Here is a 25,160-nt window from a genome sequence, read left to right on the forward strand (position 1 = left end):
AACTCCAGAGTATCAGCAAAGGATTTGTATTGTTGAATTGTTTGATGTCACTGTTTATGAAACCACCATAAGGAAAACCATTAATAAGAGCAAAGTGCTTGAGAGAAGGAAATTTACTGCCCTTCAGAAAGCATATTGTTGCCCAAAGATTTATATAGATGTCTAGAGTTGTGTTCTTAAGATGGCCATACAAATATTTTAAATAAATAAAATCCCAAGTTTGTCAAAGACCACCTGGATGATCAACAGATTATTGGAACAGTATGCTGTAAGCAGGTAAGGCAAAAGTGGATAACATTGTAGATCACAGTGCTCTAGGGTTGACAGACTTTCTGTCACTACTGTATAAGATTGAACTTAACCATAAAAATTGTCAAACTCCTATTCTGTGTTAGTGGTTGGAGGATAAACTTGGATAATTACCATATTAAAGTGTTGTCACTGAAGTCTAATTGATATTATTGGATCACTTGATTGCATTGTACCCGATTACTGTCCTTGTTATATATCTCCTGACTATGAAAGTAGCACCACTCCTCTGACCAGTTTGGTCAGAGAAAAAACAACAAAGGCTTTTTTGAAAGACTGGAAATCTTATATGAACTTTGTGTTGAGAGAAGAACAGATGGAAGTGGATGATTTTGGGATTTGGAAATTAAAGGACGAAGAGGATGGGGAAAAGATTAAGATGATAATTATTCAATAGAGAGAAGGACAGAAAGCAGAATTGTATGTTTTCTTTTTATTTCCTTCTTTTTTTCTTTTGTTTGTGTTGTATACTTTTACTGTCTCCTGAGTAATAAATAGTATGATCTTCTGACTCAAACTCTATTTCAATCCACTTCAGTTTGAAGATGCCTAAAATGTTAATGTGTAATCTATACATTTTATCTTTCAGTTTGTTGTATACAAGAGTTTGAATATTGATTTAATCATGATTGATTTAAGCCTCAGTTATTTAAGTAGGTGTATCTGAAATACAACTAAACTTGTTTCCAGGCAATTCCTTACAGTGCAGATGTGTTTTCTTCACACGATGCAATAAAGATATATGTATTAAAGTTGAGAAAAAATAAATTATGTAAAATATATTTGGCACTTAAACTAATAACAGATAAATCAATGGCAATTCATTTTGTCTTCATTTAAATATTGAAATTTACATACAAACACACACACACACAAACCCCATCATGTTATTCCTGTTTTTGGGTAAACAGGGCTGTGCAGAGCACAGGAAAGAAGAAAGAAATTCTAAGTCCCCAAAATAAAAGGCATGGTATTTAAAGAAAAAAAAAAAAGGAAATGCAAACACAAAAATCACTTACTATATCTGTCTATACCTTTCTGTCCTCACAAACCATCCTTGCTTCTACCATGTCATTGCCTTTAAACTGCTCACATCGGTCTTTTTCAGACTCTAATCAATTCTGTCCAACCACATTTTCAGTTTTCCCTTCCTCTTGACTCATTCATTTTTTGTTCAGAATGTTATTTTGCAATTCATATTCTTTCTCTCTCTATGAGGAAACCACATCAATGTATGTCTTTCATACTGATCACTCACTTTTGTATTCAGATCTTGATTTCCCTTCTTTTTGATTTACTACACACACCTCTTAAGTATCCCATTGCTACTGCATTCAGCTTACCATGTTTCTCCTGACATACCCAGCTCTCACTTCCATATAACAAAACTGCACAGAAATCCTTCTCTTATACACAGCCATTTTTGCTTTTTCTGACATTTTACCAGCATTTGCATATCTTAAAATTTAATTATTCATTTTCCTCAAATTCATTACTTAACTCTAGTTTTTGTCGTTTTGTATAACTTGCAATAATTTACTCTGTTTTTTCCATCAAGTACAACTGCCTTGGTCTTTAATACTTAATTTTCAAATCCTTATTCCATCTTATAATGTAGCATAGTGGCTAAGATGTTGGACTGCCACCAGGGAGACTAAAGTACAAATCCACCATCAGCCATGAAAGCTCAGTTACACTCGCTCAGGCCAACCTATCTCAGAGGGTTATGGTGGGGGGAGTGATTGAAGGATGAACTGCTATATTTGTAAAAGGAAGGAGATAAATAAATACATAATCTGTCTAACATTTAAGTTCTCAACCAGCATCATTAAATTATCTGCATACAAAAATGCACATATATTCACATTTCCAATGAACATATCTCTAACGTCAAAGGCATTTTTCATCTATTTATCCATAAATACATTAAAGAACCAAGAGAACATCAATCTTGTCTTATATTGTGCTTGGTGTTGAACCATTCCCTAACCATTCAGTTTATTCTCACGCATGCTTTACTTCTTCATATCCTCCCTTTACTACATTTAGCAATGAAATCTTAACTCCATATTTGTGCAAAAATGCTGTAATTCAAGGCTTCTCACTTCATTATATGCTTTCTCTGAAACAAATAATACATTTTTTCCCATTCAAACATTAAGTGAGCTGCTGAAGATCAGCAATCTAGATTGTGCATTGCCTGCCTCGCAGAAAGCTAAATGCACTTTCCATTTTGCTTACTATCACATCTTGTACACTTATAGTCAGAATTCTGCCATTTGCCTTCCCAGGCACATGTAACAAATTAGTCTGTCTAGTTTTACCTTATCTTTTCAGTTACAGATGCAGATGCAGATTTCACACAATTAAATCATTCAAATAATCCATACTTTAACATTTTCATAGCATTAATAACTTCATTTTTGGATATACTGGTATTCACAGCATTTCTTTCAATTCCACTTTTCAGCATGTTACTGTCATTTCCATACAAATCTCTAAAATACTCCTTCCAGTATTTCATCACTTTGTTTTCATCCCAAATCATTTCATCACTTTTCTTTTAAACTTCAGTTACTCTTTTAGAAGCTCCTTGTAGCTCTTTTCACTAGATTCATTTTGTTCCTAGCAGCTTCTCCAACTTCTTACATCTAAGTTCCATTTATTCTGTTGGGAGAGTAATCTGTCAATACTTTTTTTATATAGGACATATACTTTTACTTCCTGAAGTAATTCTGCTTTCTCTCTAATTTATTTCACTACTTCTTTCATGCCAGTCTTCCCCAGGATCTGCTCTAGAAACTTCCAAAAAATGGCCTGTCCCACTTTCAGAACTCTTATCACCCTTGTATTCTTTAATACTTCACTCAGTTTTTCATTATAAATGAAATCATTTATGTTTTAAAATTTATGTTCATTTCTTTACTATGTATACATATAGAGATGCTTAAAACTTTCATTCAAAATAAACAGACTTTTTTCATAGAAGATAGAGGTGGCCTTCATTCTCTGCAGTTTCACACATCTCCAGTTAATACAGAGCAGTCCTTGTTATACCTGAAAATATTTTTGCATATCCACAATATTATTTTTTGTTACTTTATACATGCTCAAAATGTGGCTTCTCTACTGCTTCCCACAGAGTGCGGCTCATTTCCTCTGTGGTTCTTGTAATTGGGAGAGTCAGTTTTTCTCTGAAGCTATTACCACAGTACCAACAATTGTGGCTGGTGCTGGTTGTGTGAGCAAAATGAAGACAAGTACTAAGAGAGTGAGTCCCTCCATCACCAGCTAGGTGAGTCGCTCTGAAGGACACTGCTTTGAGAAAGCTGTGTGGGACATCACAGCTGGGCTTTGTGTAGAATCATGAGATGAATCATGAAGATTTGTGTAACCATTTCAGGAGGAGTAAAATATACTATGCTGTTATTTTCTGAGGAAGGAAGAGGATGACCACTGGAACCTAAATTCCCAGTTCTCGTAGACTCAGTCTTCCCTTACTCATGGTTTAATTATCTACAGTTTTACTCTGGAAAGGACCTATTGCAAATAATGAAGGCACCTATGTTCACCATGCATTCACCATTCTCAGTTACTTAGTAAGCATCCAAATGGTTCAATTGGTTTTCAGGACTCTTTCATCTTGTTCCTACCTGTCCCCTCATATCACCCAGTAGAATAATTTTTCCTCTGAATTGCACTGACTCAGAATGTGGCTGAAGTTTTCTCTAAACTTATCTTTGTTTCATGCATTATCACAATTCACTGGAGCATAACTGGTTACTATCACCACACCCTCAACAATCTTAGGTGACATGCTTCATTCAAGCCTCTAAACCAGTGCTTCCAACCTTGTCAACTTTAAGATGTGTGGACTTCAAGTCCCAGAATTCCCCAGCCAGCACAAATGTTAAAATGACAAGGTTGGGAAACACTGCTCTAAACCATCCCTAGAAGTATAAGCCTTTTGCTTTCTTCCTATAATTTTAAGTGGCTTTAAGGCATGGAGATACTCATTCTATTTTGGTTGGCTAGCTTTTTGTTTGTCATCCAGAGTCATATAGACTGGGCAGTTTATAAATACTGTTAACTAGATGTCTTAATAGGGTGGGCAAGAAGAGGAAAGAGCTAGTCATTAATTGAAAATAGCAAAGCAGCAAAATCAGAGACTGTTCAAACACTATAGCATAATCTGAATCAGATCTGAGAGCCTGTTAGGAGAAACACAGAGCCAATGGAGATATGTTTTGCATATGTTGACCATTTTCTCTGTGAACTTTGGTAACAGTTCTGTAATAACCAATCAATCTCAATCCCTCCCTCCCTCCCTCCCTCCCTCCCTCCCTCCCTCTCTCTCTCTCTCACACACTCACACACACACACACACACACACAGGGTGCTAAATTTGCTTTGATTTTTATGATATATTTTGAAAAGTGAGGATCACATACTCATTCTTATATCATGTAAGTTGCCAAGAGCTGTTAGATTGCAGGGGGATATAAATATATTATGTTTTCCTCATTTTTCATTTTTATTTGGCATCTCAGGAACTGTTTTTCTCAGATTTTATATCATTTTTTAACAATGCATCCTCTCCAGAAGACTTGAATTGTGGCTTGAGAAACTAACTAGTGTCATTGCTAGCCAATTATATCCAACATACAGTCTTTCTTAGTTGCAAAAAAAAAAAAGAGAGAGCAATTGGTAGCAGTGGTTCCCAATCTATAGTGAGATGGGTAGCAACATACATTTTTTAAAAGTGGCCATGTTTTGTAATATTTTGGTACTGTAACTCAAAATCTAATGAGATTTTGGGTTCTTATAGATTTTGTTAATTTAATTTAAAGCAGTTTTTATTTAATTCTGTAGGCATGCATGTACCACTGGAGGGGTCATGTGTTCTCTTGGCCTTCTGGCACTATGCTAGTAACTCTTGGTTTATATGGTATTCCTCAGAAGGTTTCTGTGACAATATAGTAGTCTGCAGAAAGAGTAGTTTGGGAACAATTGGTTTAGAGCATGGGTACAATGCTTATTCTTTTCTGCCCACCAGTATTGTAGAGTTCCAGCAATTCTCTAGCACTTCTTTCAAAAGGTGTTCCAGATCCTGTTAAGTAAATATGTTTATTTCATTTATAGGGCAGCCATTCAAGTTATTGAGTTGATTAGCAACTCAAAGCAGCGTACAAGAGGATTAAAAACATAAACTGTCAAGGCAAAACAACCTGCCAGGGTAGATAAAAACTTTAAATATAAATATTCCAGTTGGTTCATAAATCACCGTGGCCAATGCCTGCCAGAATGTAAAAGACAGGTCTTTAAGTATTCTTAAAGAACAACTTTAGGAATGCTGTTCCAGAGGTAGGTTTGGTGACAAAAGTGTGGTGACAGAGAATATGCACTTTCTGAGTCCCATAAGATGGCTCTGTTTTATTGATGATACCCCGAGCATACCAACCCTGTGAGATCTTATAAGACAGACAAGATAATTGGAGGTAGACAGTCCTCAGATATCCAAAAAAGGGCTTTATAGTTGGCCATCAGTATCTTGAATTGCATCTGGAAGCCAACTGGCAACCAATGCGGCTTGTGGAGTAGAGGCATTACATGGACATATCAAGGTGCACCCATAAATCTTGCACTGCCACATTCTGAACCAGCTATAGCTTCCAAGTAATCTTCAAGGGCAGCTCATGGAGTGCATACTGCAGTAATCCAAATGAGAAGTAACTAAGGCATGAGTGTCTAGGTGCAGGGCCTCTCAATCTAGGAACAGATACAGCTGGCATACAATATGGATTTGTACAAAGGCTGTCCTAGCCATTGCTGCTGCCTATTTGAGCAGGATGTAAGAGTCTAGGAGAATACCCAAATTATATACCAGTTCTGTGTGGAGAAGTGTAACTTAAAGCTGTAAAATCTCTGGAACTAAGTGGTCCCTGAATCATGCTCACTCAGTCTTGCTAAGGTTCGCCATGGTAGAAATATATACCTGGGTATTATTAAATTGGTGAAACCTATCCCTGTGCTATAAGTATATTGATAATGCCTGTCCCTTGCCCAGTGGATTCATGTAGTTGTTAAATAAGAGTGGGAAAATGTCAAACCCTGAGGAACTCTACAGAGCAGGGACCTCAGACTAGAACTCCTTACTCCCTAATACCAACTTGAAGTGGTACCAGAGGAAAGGAGGAGAATCACTGCAACAGTGTCCCCACTCTCAGTTCCCCAAACTGGTCCAGAAGATTGCCATGATTGATGAAATCAAAAGCTACTGAGAGATCATGAAGGATCAGGATAGTTGTATCATTACCATCCTCATCGTGTCAGAGCCCATTGAGAAACATGGTCAGTGCAATCTTAGCACTATACTCAGAACTGAAAGCCAACTGAAAGGAGCCACATATTATCCCTCTTCCAGGACCTTCTGGAGTTGCAGCCCAAGCTTGTTCTCCACAACCTTCCCCAGAAAGGGGAAGCTGGAAATTAACCAACACTTTTGGGTCCAGTGATGGTTTCCCGAAGAGGAGATGCACACTCGCTTCCATTACATTAGGTAATAAAGGTTGGAAGCGTTATGGCATAGAAAAATTCTTTTTAGAGAATTTTGCCTTCTGACAACATGAGTTACTCGGAACATACTAAACTAATTGTCTAATGTGATAGGTAAAAGTTTGGAATTACTGATTGATCTTTCAGTAACCTGCAGTAGATTAAGAGAAGACATACTAAAAACATCTCTCTCTTCTGAAACTAGGAAAACTCAAGAGAAACAGCACTAGATTTTTGGAGGAAATTCTGAGAACTCAGTCCTGGTAATGAAAGGATGAGGATGTTCTCAGTGGTATCATTTTCCCCTTCATTAAGAAGGGCTGCTTTATCTGGGCTGCCCAAATTCAGACAACCATGAGATGGTAGCATTTTGCAACCCAGATGTAGTAGACTTTGTATTGGCTGCTGTTTAAAAGAAAGATATGTAGAGATGGAAACCCTGAGGGAAAGGGAAAGATTTTCTCTTTTTTTCCTAGCCCTTTACATTTCCATACTCAGTCAATACAAGACTTCTAGTGTATCTAAGAAGTAGCTGTTTAGATCCTTGCTATAGATATAACATGATGATTTATGCTTGAGAATTTTGGCAGAAACAATTACTATACTTGCAGTTAATATTGTTTTCCTTTCCTGAACAGTCAACCATTTATTTCACAAATTCAGAATGTTTCTGTAGAGTTTCAGTATTTTATATAGTAAGTCTTTAAATAATTGTCATTGGAAATGCTTTTCTTTTTTGTTGTGCTTTTTTAAAAAAAAGCATAGAATTTTCTGTAAAGTAGAAGTTTTTGCATTATGACTGTGGTAGGCTTTGGCCTTATTTTATCTGAGAGGTAATAAAGCATAGGTGAAGGAGTTGGTATACTGAAGCTTAGAACTGGAAATTGACTTTGAGAAAAAGATTCGAAGACAACCAGGAAGCAAAATCATAATTATAAAATCCTTGAACATTATCTAATCTCTGTGTACAATCCCTTCCTCTACCTCTATCTCTGTTTCATTATATTCTGTTAGATAAGCAGGATCACTGTTATATTGGCAGATCTAATATTATTAGCCTTTTGGTTGTTGTATTGTTCAACAAACTTCAAATGCTAGGACAGCAGAATTGATTAGAGAATGAGAATGATTTTTTTTTCTTTTTCCTTAAAAATCTTCATACATTAAGATTATAGAGGATTTGAACAAAGCACCAGTCAGACCAGGAAGAAATCTGTAGTGCTTTTAATTTTTTCCTTCAAAGTTGTAAAAGAATATAATGTTACATTTTCATTACTTTTAGTTCCCTTAATGTGACTATATGCCCTCTCCACCAAAATTATAAAAATAATTTGAATATCTTTGTGATGCTGCCATCTGTGTGGGGGTTTTTTCCCTCTTCATTTTGTTCACTTTATAAAGTCAAAGCATTAAGTTAATTACAATCTTTTCTGTTAAAATTCTTTCTCAATGAATTTTTTTAAGCAGTCAGTGCTGTAACAACCTTAAAATTCTAGTGAAAGTGTTAATCCTTAAATCCATTCTTCTGTTGCATTAAGTAGATTTAGTTTACCCAAAACGACATAAATATATTTTCAATTTATACTTTCTACTTTACAAAATCTACAGTGTGATCTTCAGCTTTAACAGGTTAACAAGGTTAACAGCTTTTCAGGTTAAAAGTTCTTGAGAAGTTTAATTTTTTAATGAAAAGCTTCTTTAGTATATGTTATTCCTGACATATAAGAATAACAACACATCAGGGAAAGAGCTAGGTCTTGTCAGCCTTTCTAATATGCAGCAGGGTTGGGACCAATCCTATGTTGAATCTAAGTTTGTTCCATAAGGTAGGGGCTGCCATGTAGAAGGCAGGCCTCATGGGTCCAAAGATGCCATTGTTTCAGTGAAGGAACCCAGAGAATGCCATTCCTGTTAGAGCATGTGAGACAAGCAGATACCCTGGAGAGAAGTGGTCCCTCAAGTAGAGCTTTAAAGTTGATAACGAGGTCCTTGAATTGCACCCAGAGGCTGAGTGCTAGTCAGTGCAGCCTGTGGAATATTGGGGTGATGTGAGCATCGCAAGAAGTACCATAACTACCTGCACTGCTGTATTCTGGACCAATCATAGCTTCTGGATGTATTCAAGGGCAGTCCCATGTAGAGCCACGGCAATAATCCAATTGGGAATGATTAAGGTGTGAGTGTAGAAAGCCATGGAGATAATTTTGAAGGGAATATTCAGGAGCCGTTACAGAAGCAACAGGGGCAGAAGCATTCCTTAAGCCTTGGGAAAGGAGACTCAGGCTGGCTCCTCCCTGACTCAGTGGGATATAAGAGGGAGATACATGCAGACATGCAAGATTTTGTTACAGTTGCCTATCTAAATAAAGTAGAGTTTTGGTCTCCAATTCTGTGATCCAAGGTACCCAAAACCCACAGCTCTTCAGTCTTGGTAGGGTTGAGCCAAAGCCTTTCTTCCCCATCCAAGTCTCAACCGCCTCCAGGCACTGAGACAGAACTTTGATAGCTTCACCAGGGGAGTCAGGGCAGAGATGTACAGTTCCATGCCAAAGTATGACCTCTCCCAGTGGTTTCATATAGATGTTAAAGAGGTGGTAGAGGGTAGAGTCCTGAGGCACCCCACAGATCAGAGGTTTGAGGCTAAACCACCCCCCACCTCAACTGCAACTGTACATGGAGGAAGGAAGAGAACCACTACAAAACAGTGCTCCCCACTCCCAACCCTCTAAGCTGGTCAGAAAGATACCATGGTGAAGGAGACAGCTGAGAGGTCAAGGAGGGCCAGAATGGATGCACAATCCCAATCCTGAGCTCACCAAACGTCACCCACCAATATGATCTCAGTACTATTACCAGACCTGAAACCTGACTGAAAGGGGTCTAGATAATCATCTTCCAGGTTCCTCTGGAGCTCTACAGTGAATACCTTTTCAGCAGTCTTCCCTGAAAAGGGAAGGTTGATGACTGCATGAAACTGCCCAGATCAGTAGGATCCAGTGAGCGTTTCTTGACAAGGGGACAGACCATCAGTTCTTAAAAAAGCAGTGGAAGAATCCCCTCTCTCAAGGAAGAAGCAACCGCCACATGGATCTATCCACCCTGGATGCTTTAACCAACCAGCAGGGGCATCTAAAACACAGGTGGACACTTCCACAGCACCAAGGACCCTGTCTGCTTTCTCAGGACTAATGGACTCCAACTCCAATAGAGGCAGAACTGAGATAGCTATGGAGCAGCAGCTTCCCTGCTGAGCTCCTTGTGGTATTTTATTTGTTTTTTCCATTTTTATAAATAGCCTAGCTACACGTCTTAATTTTTACCTAGTTTTGTTTAATAAACACATTCTCTATGAGAGATGTTAAATCTGAACACCAAGTCCCTAAAATATCATAAAGACTTCAGTTATGATGCATCGACACCGAAGCAATGAGGAAGAACAAGAAACACAACAGGACAAGTCCAGGCTCACAGACTCTACCTAACAGGCTTCAACTCCTCCCTGATAATATCAGTCATCTCCAGTGGACTTCTCCATCTAGAATCTAGCTCCAAGTGATTTTATCCGTCACATCAAGAATAGTCACAATGACCCTGCTCCCTTGGCCCCTCCTGACCAAAGAGGAATTGGGTCATCCAAACGGCTGCTGGCCAACACCCAGAGGACACAATAAGAGCAGTGAAATGAGCATGTTTTGCTGCTCTTATTGCCACGAGGTAAGTCCTAATAAAGGTTGTTACCCATGTATAGTTGGATTCGCTTCTTGTTTTCCTCCAGTCTAGGAAGAACTTCTAGCCAGAACTTATGCTTCAGAATCCTTCCAGAGGCCACATCAGGTTCTGCACCCAAAGAGAGTCCACATAGGTACAATCTGATCTAGAGCTGCCACCACCACCTCATTCCAGGTGGAGACCAAGTCAAACCATTTATCGGAGCCTCAAATAGGCCCACCCTCCCTGCAGAGGGGGGCACAGAGGCGAACTCCATGGTCACCAAGAAGTTGTCTGTGACAAGGAACTGATGTTAATATCCCTCAGCTCCAGAACATGTGGCCACCGCCCTAGCAAAGACTGTGTCTAATGTGCCTGCAGTGAGCTCCCATGCTACTTCCAAGTCTGCATCCAGGGATGGCAAGCTGAAGGACCATAAATCCAGAAAACACCACCGCCAACCCAAAGATGGCACCAAGCAGCTATCCCAACTGACCTCTCAGACCTAGCCTTACAAGCTGAGTATCATACCTGGCTATTTGTGGGGCAGTGCCCCTGACAATCCTCAGAGTCTCCTGGAAAACAGTTACAACATCTCTGCTCCAGCCCTGGAGTTGTGGCTAGTGCCAAACCCAAAATCCATCTGGGCACCATCTTCAATAGCTGTTGTCTCAAATTAACTGTGGGCTGTCATGTTGTTACAGTAGCTAAGTTGCTGTTATACATAGTGATCTGTTTTTTTAGCATCTCTACTGCTTATGCTGCTTATGAATTGAACTGAATGAAAGAATTTGATACTGTGTTCCTCATGTGTAATAATAACTTGAACTGGTAATAATGGGAAGATCAGAGTTTGAAAAAAAAAGTTAAGAAAATTGTTGATTTTCTTTCATAACGATGTAGAATTATTGTTACATATTAGTTTGTCCCTAATTGCAGATTATAAAATTGTCTATATTTTACTTTTACAGCTGACATTATCTCAACAGTTGAATTTAATTACTCTGGAGATCTTCTGGCAACAGGAGACAAAGGTGGCAGAGTGGTTATATTTCAAAGGGAACCAGAGGTCAGTGAAAAGTGGTGCTTCAAACTGTTTTATAGTGTAATGATGTCACATCATCATAATCAAATGTCAGTGATTCATGTTGACACATATCTTTAAGAATTTTAAAGCTTTTTTCTACTTAAACTTAAATTAATGATGAACTTGAAAAAGTTGGCAAACCAGTAAACGTTTTTCTATGAACATCTTTCATCCATAATTATTTTTCAGATTATTCTTTTTTAAACAGATACTGCATACATAGAATTTGTGTTTATTAGCAAACAGAAGACTGGGAATCTCTATCTTGCTTATATTTCCTTACCAAGAGTGATTAAAAATATATTAAAGAATAAGTATGCACATAGACTTTCTGTAATGTCATATGTTGGCAAGACAAGCTATAGCTATGATTGTGGCCATATTGTGTGTGCGCTTGCCTTTGCCTCTGTGCCGCACAAGGAAACTTTCCTTTGCACCTTACAGGAAGACAAAGCATTGTGCAATAAAATTCAAGATGTATTTTTATTACAGGATGTAAAACCTGTGGTCATCCAGATGTTGCTGAAATACAGTTTTGGCAATATTTGCAGCTACCACAGACAGTGGTGATATTGTAGTTCAATAATATCTAGAGAAGCTTCAGTTCCCCATTTCCAATTTATTAAGTAACTTTTTCGTGAAGTGAATTAGTTATTATGTTTATAATATGGAAATTTGAGAATATCAATTTGTTATGCCTCACTTCAACTGATTCATTTTAATTTTTAACTCATTTGCTTTAGAACGCACATTACTTTTTTTTTTCTGTTCACACATTTGTTTCCTTGCAGAATAAAAGCCGTCCTCATTCAAGGGGAGAATCTAATGTTTACAGTACCTTTCAGAGTCATGAACCTGAGTTTGACTACTTGAAAAGTCTAGAAATTGAGGAAAAAATTAATAAAATTAGGTGGTTACCGCAACAGAATGCTGCTCACTTCTTATTATCTACAAATGGTAAATATATTTTATTTACGTAATAGTGTTGTAGATACTTTAATTGCATGTAATGACTTCCACATTAGTACTTCCACATTTTTGAATTTCTAATGTAATTGCAATTAACACAGGAATCCTATTTGTATCTGCTCAGTTCATTAGAACATGTTTCCAGATAAATGACTGTAAGTCTAAATGTTCTTTCAAACAGAATATCAAGTTAAATGTTTGATGGATTTATTGATTTGAATTCCAGACTTCTCCACCATCTTTAAACACTCAGAATAATGTTATGCTGAAAATAAACATATTCCTTGGTGGGAGTTCCTGACTAGGCTTTTTTTTTTTTTACCTTAATGGTTCAGGAAGTAAACTTGCCCCGAGTCAAATTTCTACATGTGCCCAAATTATTGTGATGGCTTCCTTTATCTTTATTTTAAGCCATGGCCTAATGTAAGCTATGGTATGAAGCTGATTTATAAATATTGGGTTATTTTTAGTAGAGCTAATATAATTTGCTAGGTATTAATCCAGAATATCTACACTCCTTTGGTTTTGTGCTCTTCCCAAACCATGGAATAGGAAGGAAAGGGCAGCTAGAAAAAGTCCTTCTTTCAAGTTGACCTATGTTTTTTGCTTGCTTTTTTTCCTCAGAAGCCCCCTTGCAACAATTTCCTTTCCGTACTAAATAGCATCCCTAGGCACAAGCAGAAGTGAAGATCTAAATATGAAATTCAGATATTTGCCAGTAAAAAGCGCAACAAAAAGATCTATTTTACAGAAGAGAAATTAGTGACAAAATACATACCTGTAGAAAAATTCTCTCTCAAGTTCTCTTTATTCACAAATACACACCCAAGGGGGAAGCCCATTAATATGCTGCACAGAACAAAGTCATATTATATAAAAACCCACACCCCATTAAAGAAACCTAGAAACATATATCCCACATTTTAAAAAGATTACAAGCATATTTTTAAAAAGCCTCTGCCCCTATAAACAAAGTGCCATAGAATGAATAGAAGACATACTCCTGCAAATAACACAAATTGAACCATTGTTCTAGTATGTTTTGGACATTATTTGAGTACTCTAGGAGAAAGGATGAAACTGACTAAGCAAACTATTATTATTATTATTATCATTATCATTATCATTATCGTTATTATTATTATTCTTTTGTAAGGGTCTCTGATTTATTCCACTAAACGTAGTTTTAAAAAATCTGACTTAGTACTGCACATAAACATACTCAGTGAAATTTTTATGCTTAGTAAAGAATGATACTTAAAAGGAAAAATATGAAAAACTACTTTAAGTCTAACAATGTTCGAAAAATGGACAAGCATGTCTTTAAATATCTGAAATAATAAACATATCTATGTTAGTAACAACTATAACTAAGACTTGGCGGAGGTGTGTGGAACAGGCTTAGACAAGTACGCAAGTACAGTCATTAATTATTTAAGGTCCAATACAGTAATGTGTTTTGTTGAACTAAGACTTTTCACCCCAAAGACCTGTAATGTAGTATTAGATATACAGCCAAAATGCTGAGTTTTTAAACATAATCTAATACTCCTTCCTTTAGTAATGTGTAGGTGCAAAGAAGAAGTTGTCTATGCAAGAACATGGGATACCAAGGGGGTCACCTCTGTGCTGCTCAGTGTTCACATAGGCTGTGGGAGGATTGTTACAATTTGCACCACTTATGGCCTCACCTATAGTGGGGGGAGGTTACCAGAGAGTTGATGCAGTTGGGGTCACCCAGCCCCTTGACCATGACTTGCCTCCTCTGCTCACCACAAGTGAGCATCTTTGACCAATGCTGCTGCTTCTCATACTGCTGTTGCTGGATTAGCCCAGTCTATATCGTTGGGTATGTTGCGTACTCCACTTGTAGCTTGTTCTAATGCTCACATGGCTTTTCTGGTGCTTGAGGGTTCCAATCCTCTTTTGTAGGAGCCTTCCATTTCATGCTCACAACTAGTGCTGTTTTCTGATTCTCTGCTGCATCAAAATCTCTTACCTTGTGCTATTGCAAAATCTTTATTATTGAATTGGGATGGTATTGAAGATGGTGGATCTTCTAGTGATACTGTCTGCTGCATGTCACCTGCAACTTATTCTGGAGCCCCTGAGGTCTTTCTGGTGTCTATGGTTGCCAGGTTCATAATTTTGATTTCCGCTCGCAGTTTGGCCAGGGACTTACCTGGCTTTGCTGGAGCTTCTATCAGCTATGCTGCCAGTTGCTCAGTTACACCTAGTGCTGGCCTCTGTAATTCAGTTGCACATGATTCCTTTTCTTACCTTGCTAACAGCATTCCTTCTCCATCTCGCCACTAGATGGAGTCGAAAAGGTGTAGGGGAGGGACTGAGTCTTTTACCAGGCAGAACTGAAGACTGAAAGGGAGGGGTCTTTTTCATAGGCTAAAAAGAAATCTTAAGCTGTGCCTTGTAACTAGGTGGAATTTCTGTCAGGTCAATCATCAGTGACCAGTATGGTACTTCATGGTAAGTGAAATTATAGTTCAGGATTATTGCCCATTAGCAGATATAGAACTACAAAGTATTTGGTCTATCTGTCTTCTAGAAAAAAGATCCTTCTATAGGAGAATTTGAATTTCTTATAAAGAAAAAAAAAGTTAAGCTTTTAAATCATCCAATGTAGTAAAAATCTACATCCTTTTACAATAATACCTATGGCCTTTAATATTCCATGAAACCGTTAAGAGCAGCATTGGTATTTAACTGTATATAACCCTGCCCCACCCCAGTGTTCCCATGGATCAAGAATAAAAAGAAAAAATAATTCTTACATTTAAAAAACTAAATGTAAAAAATATAAAATACAAAAATGTTTCAAAAATGGAAAAAGATAAATTCCAAACAATCCATTGAAGAACAAGTATCAGTAAACTTAGAAAAGAAAGGTTGGCCTCCCAGAAGGGGCATTCCAAAACTACTGTACAGATACTTCTCTCCCCCTACCACAACTAGGATGTCCATCCCCAACTTTAAAAAATAAAAATAATAGATAAAAACAAAGCAAGCTGCTACTTTTTTCCTTCTGATTCCAGCAAAATAAAGCTGTTAGCAGCTTCTGAATCAGAATGTCTTCATATCAGAATCCAGAGATAAAGAAAAAATGTTTCATTCCCTTTTTCTGCTAAATGCACACAATTAGAGGAGGCTAGTCTTAAAAAATCATGGTCTTCTGGGCTTTTCATTCCAGATATCCAAGTTATCAACTAGGCCAGTTCTCTGAGCTGAATGAAAGTTGATACCTACATGATACAGTTTCTATCTCCAACTTATATTCTGGCTGTAGTGTGAGGGGGTGACACTTTTAACAGACATTTTTAAAGCCTCCAGGTAATTTTTAATTGCTAAAACAGTATAGCTCTATTCAAGGGTCACTGGCTTCAAAATGGTGGGCATGACTGGATGATCAAAGCCCTGCCCCTTTTTAACATGCATTGCATGTACATAAAAAAGAGAGGCTTCACTTACCTAGTCATGCTCATCATTTCAAAATCATGTCATTGTGAACACTTGTGATAGTACTTTAAATGACAAGAAGAGATTAGGTTACAAACAGTTCAGGATTAAACATTTTTTCCATCTTTGGAATCTTTGAAAGGAGATAAAATACTTCTTTTCAAGTCCTCAGATCCTTTCATTATAACCTGTTCCCTTTTACTTTTCAAGAATCATGATTTGGAGAATAGTAGAGGATTGCATTTCCTGGCACCTTGCTTTGGGCCCCATAATTCACTCACAAAAAGCTGCCACATAAGAGGAAATAAAATTGTCCAATTCCCAATTAAGTTCTAGGGTGGTCCAAAATAAAGAGATAACCTCCAAAATTGACAGTGATCATGGATCAGGCAGTTGCTATTGGAAACTGGAAGTTAATTAGTATTTTAAAAATGTTTGGTGTGTCAGAAAGTATTTGGATTGCCTGAAATTGCTGAATAGCAGTATATATTCAATTAAAACATACTTTGAGTTTACAGTTTTGGCCCAATGCTTTAGCAGTATCTGAAACTCTTAAATTTATCATTAGAAAGAGTTTTTGAGGTTTCCAAATCTAGAATTAATGAATGAATAGCTTGTATAGTTATAAATGTGCTTGCAAGTGTATGGTCAATCACTGTTGAAATACAGTTATGCAGAGATTGTGAGCAAAGCTTCAGTGTCCTCTATTTTTACCAAACCCAAAATAAATATTGCACTGGAATCCAAAGCACTCCCAAGTTTGCAGTGGAAAGCCCTGCCCCTCCAGGTTCTCTCGAAGAATGTAGGGTATATGTGGCAGTCTTGCAGAAAAGGAAACATCTAGCACCTAAATTTGGGGGAGAGCAAGAGATACTTGCTCCACTTTGCAAAATATACTCTTATTTGTAAGTAGAGGTGAATAATGGGTACTATATTCAAATATTTTTAGTAATATGTTATTAGTTCGAAATGTTTCTCCTTTCAGATAAAACTATTAAATTATGGAAAATCAGTGAAAGGGATAAAAGAGCTGAAGGTTATAACCTGAAAGATGAAGATGGACGACTTCGGGATCCATTTAGAATCACAGCGCTACGGGTATTTATTACCATTAGTAATAAAATTTGAATAATGTCTGAACCTGTTACGTTGCATTTAAGTCATAAAGTATGAATTTCTGAGCAAGGGTAGTAACTCAGTGGTGAAGTATATTTTTTTTATTTATCATTTTGGGTGCCACCTCAATTACCGAAGTAACTCTTGGCAGCTTTTTTTACATGCAAAGGATCACAAAATCGATGTCCGCACATACAAGTGTAAGAAAAGCTGCTATGGAGAATTATTATCAAGAAATCAACCATAGGCAATTTAAGCTCCTGGGGCTACATTTGGCTCTTAAATCCTATTATATAGCCCCTTTCCACCCAGTGGAAACACAGGTGGAAACTGGCAGCACAGTTGTGTTCTTTCCTTAAGTGGGAAACAGAATTAATGTGTAAATCCTAAATTAGATTTAACATAATATGAAAAGAAATTCTCACTACCCCCTCCCCCAATCCATGAGAAAAAAAAATATAGCTCCACTTACATGTCCTAGGTGAACTCATTTCGTATCTTTAACATTATCTATCTCCCACTCTCTATATTAAGTATGTTCTCTGGTCACTAACAGGTTGCCGTTGCCTGCTGTAGACAATGCTGATCTGAACAGTCTGACTTGATGTTTTCCTATATTCCTTTAATATAAGTCCTTTGAAATCCACTGTCCCTATCCATGAAAATGCTTTAAAGAAACATAGTATTTGAAATAACTGATCTTCTATATTGAATAATATTCACTGCTTGATGCACAATATTTTAATACTGTATGAAAATTGGATTTCACTATAATTTATGTCACTTAATGTAATTATTTTGGAAGGTTTTTACTATGTCAGATAATCCTTGAACCATAGGGAAGTAAGCTACCACAGTACTTTTAAAGGATGGTTCCTTTCCCTGGCAGAATATATTTTTTCCCTCCTCAGTAGACAATTGTCTTGTGCTGCCTTTATCTGAAAAGAAGACAACTCACCATCTGCTCCCCCATCCCAAATAATTTACCTGTAAAGTGGTAGGGCTGTCTTGGTTTCTCTGATAATAATGTAAAGGAGGCAGATAGGTTTCTTTTTTAACTTGCAGCAGTGAAGTGGCTGGATTGTCTTTGATTTATTATATCTAACAATCTGTTTTTGAAATGATGATGCTTGTAATATTATACCAAGTTGGATACTAAGTGTGGTGCACATGAAAAACCCTCATGATGCAGTTTACAAAGTATGTTAATGTAATTATGCACTGTGTTATCTCTTGATTTCTAATTTTTAGAAAGCACAGAAGCAGATGTCACCTTTTTTAGCACAGAGTGTTAGCATGCTTGCTTCTTAATAAATATTATTGATAGTTCTGATACTTTGTTACTAATTTAAATGATGTTTAAGGTCATTATGTGATTACAAGTGAGGCATTTTAATCTGAGATTTTCCTGGGATGATAGCATTTAGTATTAATAGCATCATTTGAAACTGGTGACTTTCATTTTATGATTTAGAATGTTTAAAACAAAAGGTACTTTTCTGCTTTCAAATGTGCAAATGTATACAAGCTGAAACAAGTTATTGTTGCCAAATGTGAGCTCCTGAAACTTTCTGTAGCAGACAAAAATATTCACAGATATTTGCCACTTGATGCTATGATTTCTAAAATCCCATGCTTTGCCTGACAACTCAGTGTTGCGCTAGTCAGCACAGTAAGTATTTGCAAAAAAAAAAACAAAAAAACAATTACAATATGGATAAGGCAGCAGTAGTTTGGGGCAGCATCACCTTTGAAAACACAGGTTAAAATTCTATACTCATTTCCCTGGAAGTAATTCCACTGAATTTATTTCCATGAGGACATAGGTTATGCTGTTGAGCAAGCCACCTTGTAATTAAAACTTTTAAAATGATTTCTGAAATAGTTGCTTTAATATGCTAACAAAATAATTTGCAATAAGTTTTTAAAAGCAAATTCATATTTTTTTTCTCAATTTTTAGGTGCCAATATTGAAACCCATGGATCTCATGGTAGAAGCAAGTCCCCGAAGGATATTTGCAAATGCACACACGTATCACATAAACTCTATTTCAGTAAATAGTGATCATGAAACATACCTTTCTGCAGATGACCTAAGAATCAACCTGTGGCATTTAGAAATCACAGATAGAAGTTTTAGTATCCTTTTTAAGTAAGGGGGGGGGGAAACATTTTAAATATAATAGAGTGAAATAGTTACTCTTTAGTGCCCTGTTGGGACCCAGCAGGTGGCAGCACCTGACTCATCTTGTCACAGAATCTAAGAAGAATTGGGCCTGGTTAGTATTTAAAATTAGACCACCAGAGAATCTCAGTCTCTAGACTAGATTGGAAAATCAAAGTACATCCTAGAAGAAGGCAGTGGCAAACTGCTTTGTGACACTGCCAAGAAAACTGACAATTCTTATTGACTTTACTGGGTGCATTGCGACTCTTTATTGCTGATGCACACTGGATAATTGAGAAAGCCAAAGAATACCAAAAAGAAGTCAGTATGTACCTCACTGATTACAGAAGGGCCTCACTTGTGTCAAGCTCTGGAATGTGCTTAGAAAAACGGGAATTCCAGGACATCTTATGGTCCTCATACAAAACCTATATACAGGTCAGGAAGCTACAGTATGAACAGAACATGGTGAAACAGACTGGCTCCAGGTTGGTGAAGGAGTGAGACAAGGTTGTATACTTTCCCCTTATTTTTTTCAACCTATATGCTGAATATACATTAAGGGAAGCTGTATTAAAAGAAGATATGTGTGGTTTTAAAATTGGAGGAAGAACCATCAATAGCCTGTGCTATGCTGATGGCACTACTCTGATAGCCAAAAATGCAAAAGATCTGCAAGCTGTAGTAATAAATGTCAAGGAACACAATGAAAAAAAATGGGGCTAAAATTAAATATAAAGAAGACCAAACTAATGACAACAGGTACAAAAACCAACCTTAGAATTGACAACCAAGATATCAAAGTGGTAGATAGCTTCTGCCTTTTAAGATCAATCATCATTAGTACAGGAAAAAGTAGTCAAGAATTAGGCCACAGACTAGCACTTGGTAGAACAGCCATGAAGGCCTTGGAAAAGATACTCAGATGTGTGATGTGTCTATACCTACAAAGATCAGAATTGTGCAGGGAATGGTTTTCCTGTTACGCTCTGTGGAAAGTAAAGTTGGACTTTGAAGACGAAGGGTATTGATACTTTTTAAATTTGGTTTTGGAGATTTCTGAGAATACCATGGACAGCCAAGAAAACAAACAAATGGATCATCATCAAACAAATCAATCCAGAATTCTCACTTAAGGCATAAATGACCAGAATCAAATGATCATACTTTGGACACCTTATGCAAAGACCTAGCCTTCTGGAGAAGGCTGTAATGCTGGGAAAGTTGGAAGGAAAAATAGGAGGATGGCCAACAGCAAGATGGATGGACTCAGTTACAGTGGCAATGAGTGACCTGAAGGACCAGGTTAGAGACGCATCATTGTGGAGAAAATCTATGTGGTTGCTAACAGACTCGGCACTGACTTGACAGCACATAATTGTGATTCTTTAAACGTGTTGCTGAGTATTTAGTGTATTGACTACACTCAAAGACCAGTATGAATTCTTCAGACCCCTTGAACCGAAGTGTCTGTTGACTTTTTTGGAATAACAAGCTTCATATAAACTTCATTTAACTTAACTGCATAGGGGAAGTGAAATTACAAAATAGCATACCTTTGTTATCATGTCCTTAAATCCTACATATCTGAAATGCTAAACAGTTAAAATTATGATGTCAATAAATGATGAACTTTTTTATGAAGCTGTTCTGCAATTTGAGTAATTATTTGAGAAACTAAATTAAACGCCAGAAATATAAATTGCAAATGTTTCTCTTCTGGAAAGTTGGATTTTGGGATAACCAAATCATTATTAACCTTTACAAGCAACTTTCAGATATTGTAGACATAAAGCCTGCTAATATGGAGGAATTAACAGAGGTGATAACTGCAGCAGAATTTCATCCTCATCATTGTAATGTGTTTGTCTACAGCAGTAGCAAAGGAACTATTCGGCTCTGTGACATGCGTTCTTCGGCTCTTTGTGATAGACATTCAAAATGTAAGTAGTTAGGTTTTCTGAAGCACAATCTGAAATGAATGGGTATGTTCATTTTGTGAACAAGTACTAAGTAATTGCTGGTAATGAACTTTTCAATATCATTCCTAAGGTGAAAGGATTGCATTTTCAGAATAGAAATTCAACATACTGTTTTAGATAATTCTTAAGCAGTGCTAGAGTGTGACACATGACTAGCATAATTTAGTTTGCCCATTTATAAAATGCGGGTGCTTGATACGTGGCAATCCTAGCTAGTCTTGGTATTTTTAAAAAAATAACTATTTTAAGAAATTTCAGTATATTTTTGCTACATAAATTGGGTTGGTAGAACATAACCTATTTTAGTTGTGCTTATTTATAGCTAACTGAGTTGATAGAACAAAGACTTTTTCATTCTAATTTTGTTTTTTAATGTGCTGGATTTGAAGTAGTGTGCAAAAATATCTGAGTTCAAAATTAAACATCCCACATTCTGAAGGGAAGTGTCAAGGTCAAAGTCTTGTTTTGAGTGTGCTGACATTTTTTAAAAAATTATTCCGCCTAATATATATTTTTTTTTAATTTTCATTTTTAAGGCTGCAGTTGTTACTAAGTTTGAGACATACTAATGATCAGTCAGAATTTGTAGGTTAGATTTTGAGAGAAAAGTTATTGTGGTGGCCATTAGTTTTGGGGTTGGTTTTTTTTCCCCCCCCAGCTTAATGCTTATGCATAATGAGTATTGACACTCCTAATCTGGTGCTATTTTAAATGAGAATAGGTCCCTGAGAGATTTGTAATTGTACCAATAAAGAAGTATGTATTAATTTAATTTGCATTCATCTCACCCCCAGAAACAATACTCAAGGTGACTAGCAATAAAATGCAAATTAAATAACAAAGCTGTTGTGATTATGAAGAGTTTATGTCTAAATTATTTGACACATGAATAGCATGAAAAATTAGAGGAAGTTAACTATCTTTTTGGAATGATTTAGACAACAATTCTATGGTTTTATGGATGGGTGAAGGGAGATTTTGCACTAACCTTCAATGGAAAATTGTATTGTCATGAATATTATGTCATGACTGCTTCTGCAGTAAGGTTCTGGGGGAGTGTTAGGGCTGGACTGGGGAAGGCTTTGGATCCAATTGATCCAAATTCCCTGTATTTTCCAGGCATACTTCTGGAGTGAATGGGAAACTATCAGCCCTAGAGCTGGTATAATTATTTGCTTTCCCTTGGGGTATGTAGTGGGAAGAGGGTTTTTTAAAAGACCAATTGGCAAGATATATTTTTACAAAGGTAAAAGCTGCAACCCTCTCTTCTGCCCTAGCTGGCATGAGCACAGCAGAACTCAGGAAGTGGAGGACCCTCCGGGAAAGATTCTCTTTCCCCACCTTATTGGATTGGTTTGCCAGGTAGTATCTTGAAGCATTTTAAACTATTTTCTTCTTATTAGATAATTCTGCTTATGAAAGCCTGTAATGGCTGCTTTCATAATTAAATGCAAATAAAAATTTATAGTTCTAAACTTGGTCTCAACATGTGGTTCAGTGTAGGTTTCCATAAATAAAATATTCCATGATTATCCATTGATAATTTTTAATAGCATTTTATTATTTTAAAGTTTGGGAACTCATCTTGCAGTTTCACATTTTAAAAATAATTTCTTTCTGATTATAACTGTTTAGAATAAATCATATGAATAAAAAAAAGAGGAATTCCTAGGATTATGCAGTTTTTCTGATTGTACTAGTTGATTTTCAGGATGCTTACATTATACAAAGACTGATCGCTGAACATTCTATTCCCATAAATTCCACCCTGAGCTGTAGGTTGTTAGCAGAGCAATTCTTGCAGGTCCCACCTTGGGATATGTTTAATATCAAGAACTGGGTTTTTCCCCCCCATCACAGGGAATTATTATGTTATGGAATAACATTTTGAAGTTAAATGTGGCCCTTTTCTGAGTACAGTTTAGAAGGGGACTTAAAACCTATGATTTTATCCAGGCCGTTTAGATTTGTCCTTATGTTTATTTATTTTTATATATTTCCGTTTATATGGCCACCCTCCTCAACCTTGTGATTCTGGGTGGCAAACAGCAATTAAAACATAAAATAATATCATCACTGTTTTGTATTTCTAATTGGTGAATTGGATTTTATGGTTAATTGTTCTTACATTGTTCATGTGCCTGAAGCCATTGATTGGGAAGAATATTGTTTGTTGAATAATTAAATATGTTTATAAATTGGAGATTAGCAATGGTAACACTATCTCTGTATGACTAAGGAAATGCCAGTAGAACTCAGTAGTTAAGCCACATTGGGACTAACAAGGAGAAAATTAAAACTTTAGTCTATTTATTGTTTTTTGAGCACAAATAGGTGTCCACAAGCACCTTCCATGGTACCTGGGAAGCTCCTATAGTCCCTCATCTAATTTTGTTGGTTTGTTTATTTGTTTTAGATTAATAAAATCAATAAATGAGAAACTGGAATGTTGCAAAGTGCAAGATCTTTAATCTTTGGGGTACTTTCTGGTCCCCATATACATTCTTAGAAAATATAAATGATTTGGTGGAAAGGTGCCATCCTACTCAGAAATTATGCAGGTCAACTTGGCATGGTAGAGAGCATCATATAGAGCAGTGTTTCTTAAAAGTTTTTAATCTCTCAGGACCCCTTCCCACTTTTAAAAATTATGATGGACCCCCCAAAGAGTTTTTGTTTGTATGAGTTATATTTATCAATATTTACTGTATATTAAAAATTAAAATTGACACATTTGCTGCTGCTGTCGCTTGTCACAATTATTTGATGGGATTTTAATATTGTATTATTTTTTCAGGTTAGGTTGGCAAATAATTTTGATTTTACGGAACCCTAAGAGGGTCTTGAGGGACGCCCAGGGGTCCTAGGAGCACACTTTAAGAAACATTGATGTAGAGCAACATATGTGTGTATGTGTGTGTATCCAAAGTCACTTTGGTACCAGTTCTAACAGGCAGAGAATGGATAGTGCTTTAATTTTTAAGTTACATTTCAGTCACTTTCAAGGCATTCTGTCTGTAAATAGCTGCTTTAGCTAAGCCTTAATTTATTGAAAAAGTTAGTGTTAATATGCATAATTATTAACCGTTTTCATTCCTATCTTTATAATTTTCAGTCTTTGAAGAGCCTGAAGATCCCAGCAGCAGATCATTCTTTTCAGAAATAATATCTTCAATATCAGATGTAAAATTCAGTCACAGTGGTCGATATATGATGACCCGAGACTATCTTTCAGTTAAAGTATGGGATCTCAATATGGAAAACAGGCCAGTAGAGACCTATCAGGTATAGTGTTCATGCTTTAAAAAAGGAAAATAGACACTCCGGAATGGAAAACCTTCTCATATTGTTCTACACTTGTATATTTTAAGGTTCATGAATATCTTCGAAGCAAACTCTGTTCACTGTATGAGAATGATTGCATCTTTGACAAATTTGAATGCTGCTGGAATGGTTCTGATAGGTAAGGCTAGTTTATATATATCAAAAGTTTTCCTGAATACTGAAAATGATTATGTTGTTTAATCTAGCCATAGGAAAAATAAAGAGAAAAAAAGTTTGATCCAAGGTATGGTTCACTTTAACATGCTTAGTGCAATAGTGGGATTATCCAGAATATGCTAGTTCCTTGAAAAAGCACTCATTTGGAAATCCTGCTCTGACTCCAATGATGACATCATAGCATGTATATTAGATACATAATGGTGTCTCTAGGGTGTGTGCATCAACACTGATCCACTTTGAGATTTGCAGATGGTTTGATTGGATTTGAATTCGCATTTTGAATTTGGAGGCT

At 36.6% G+C, this 25,160-nt stretch overlaps 1 protein-coding gene across 2 annotated transcripts in view; it reads left to right on the forward strand.

The window, feature by feature from the left end:
- Positions 1–25,160, forward strand: part of PPP2R2D (protein phosphatase 2 regulatory subunit Bdelta) — a 46,549-nt gene that overhangs the window by 14,650 nt on the left and 6,739 nt on the right. For both annotated transcript variants that reach the window (XM_088132630.1, XM_088132629.1), the window contains exons 3-9: positions 11,544–11,641; positions 12,451–12,616; positions 17,085–17,197; positions 19,177–19,354; positions 21,161–21,325; positions 24,480–24,649; positions 24,736–24,827. In XM_088132630.1, coding sequence (XP_087988756.1) covers positions 11,544–11,641; positions 12,451–12,616; positions 17,085–17,197; positions 19,177–19,354; positions 21,161–21,325; positions 24,480–24,649; positions 24,736–24,827 — 982 coding nt within the window. The remainder of the gene's footprint in view (positions 1–11,543; positions 11,642–12,450; positions 12,617–17,084; positions 17,198–19,176; positions 19,355–21,160; positions 21,326–24,479; positions 24,650–24,735; positions 24,828–25,160) is intronic.

This window comes from Python bivittatus, unplaced genomic scaffold, assembly GCF_059951505.1.
Source record: "Python bivittatus isolate LINGU-HERP-01145 unplaced genomic scaffold, Pbiv_v1 ctg000980_np1212, whole genome shotgun sequence".
Lineage (NCBI taxonomy): Eukaryota > Metazoa > Chordata > Lepidosauria > Squamata > Pythonidae > Python > Python bivittatus.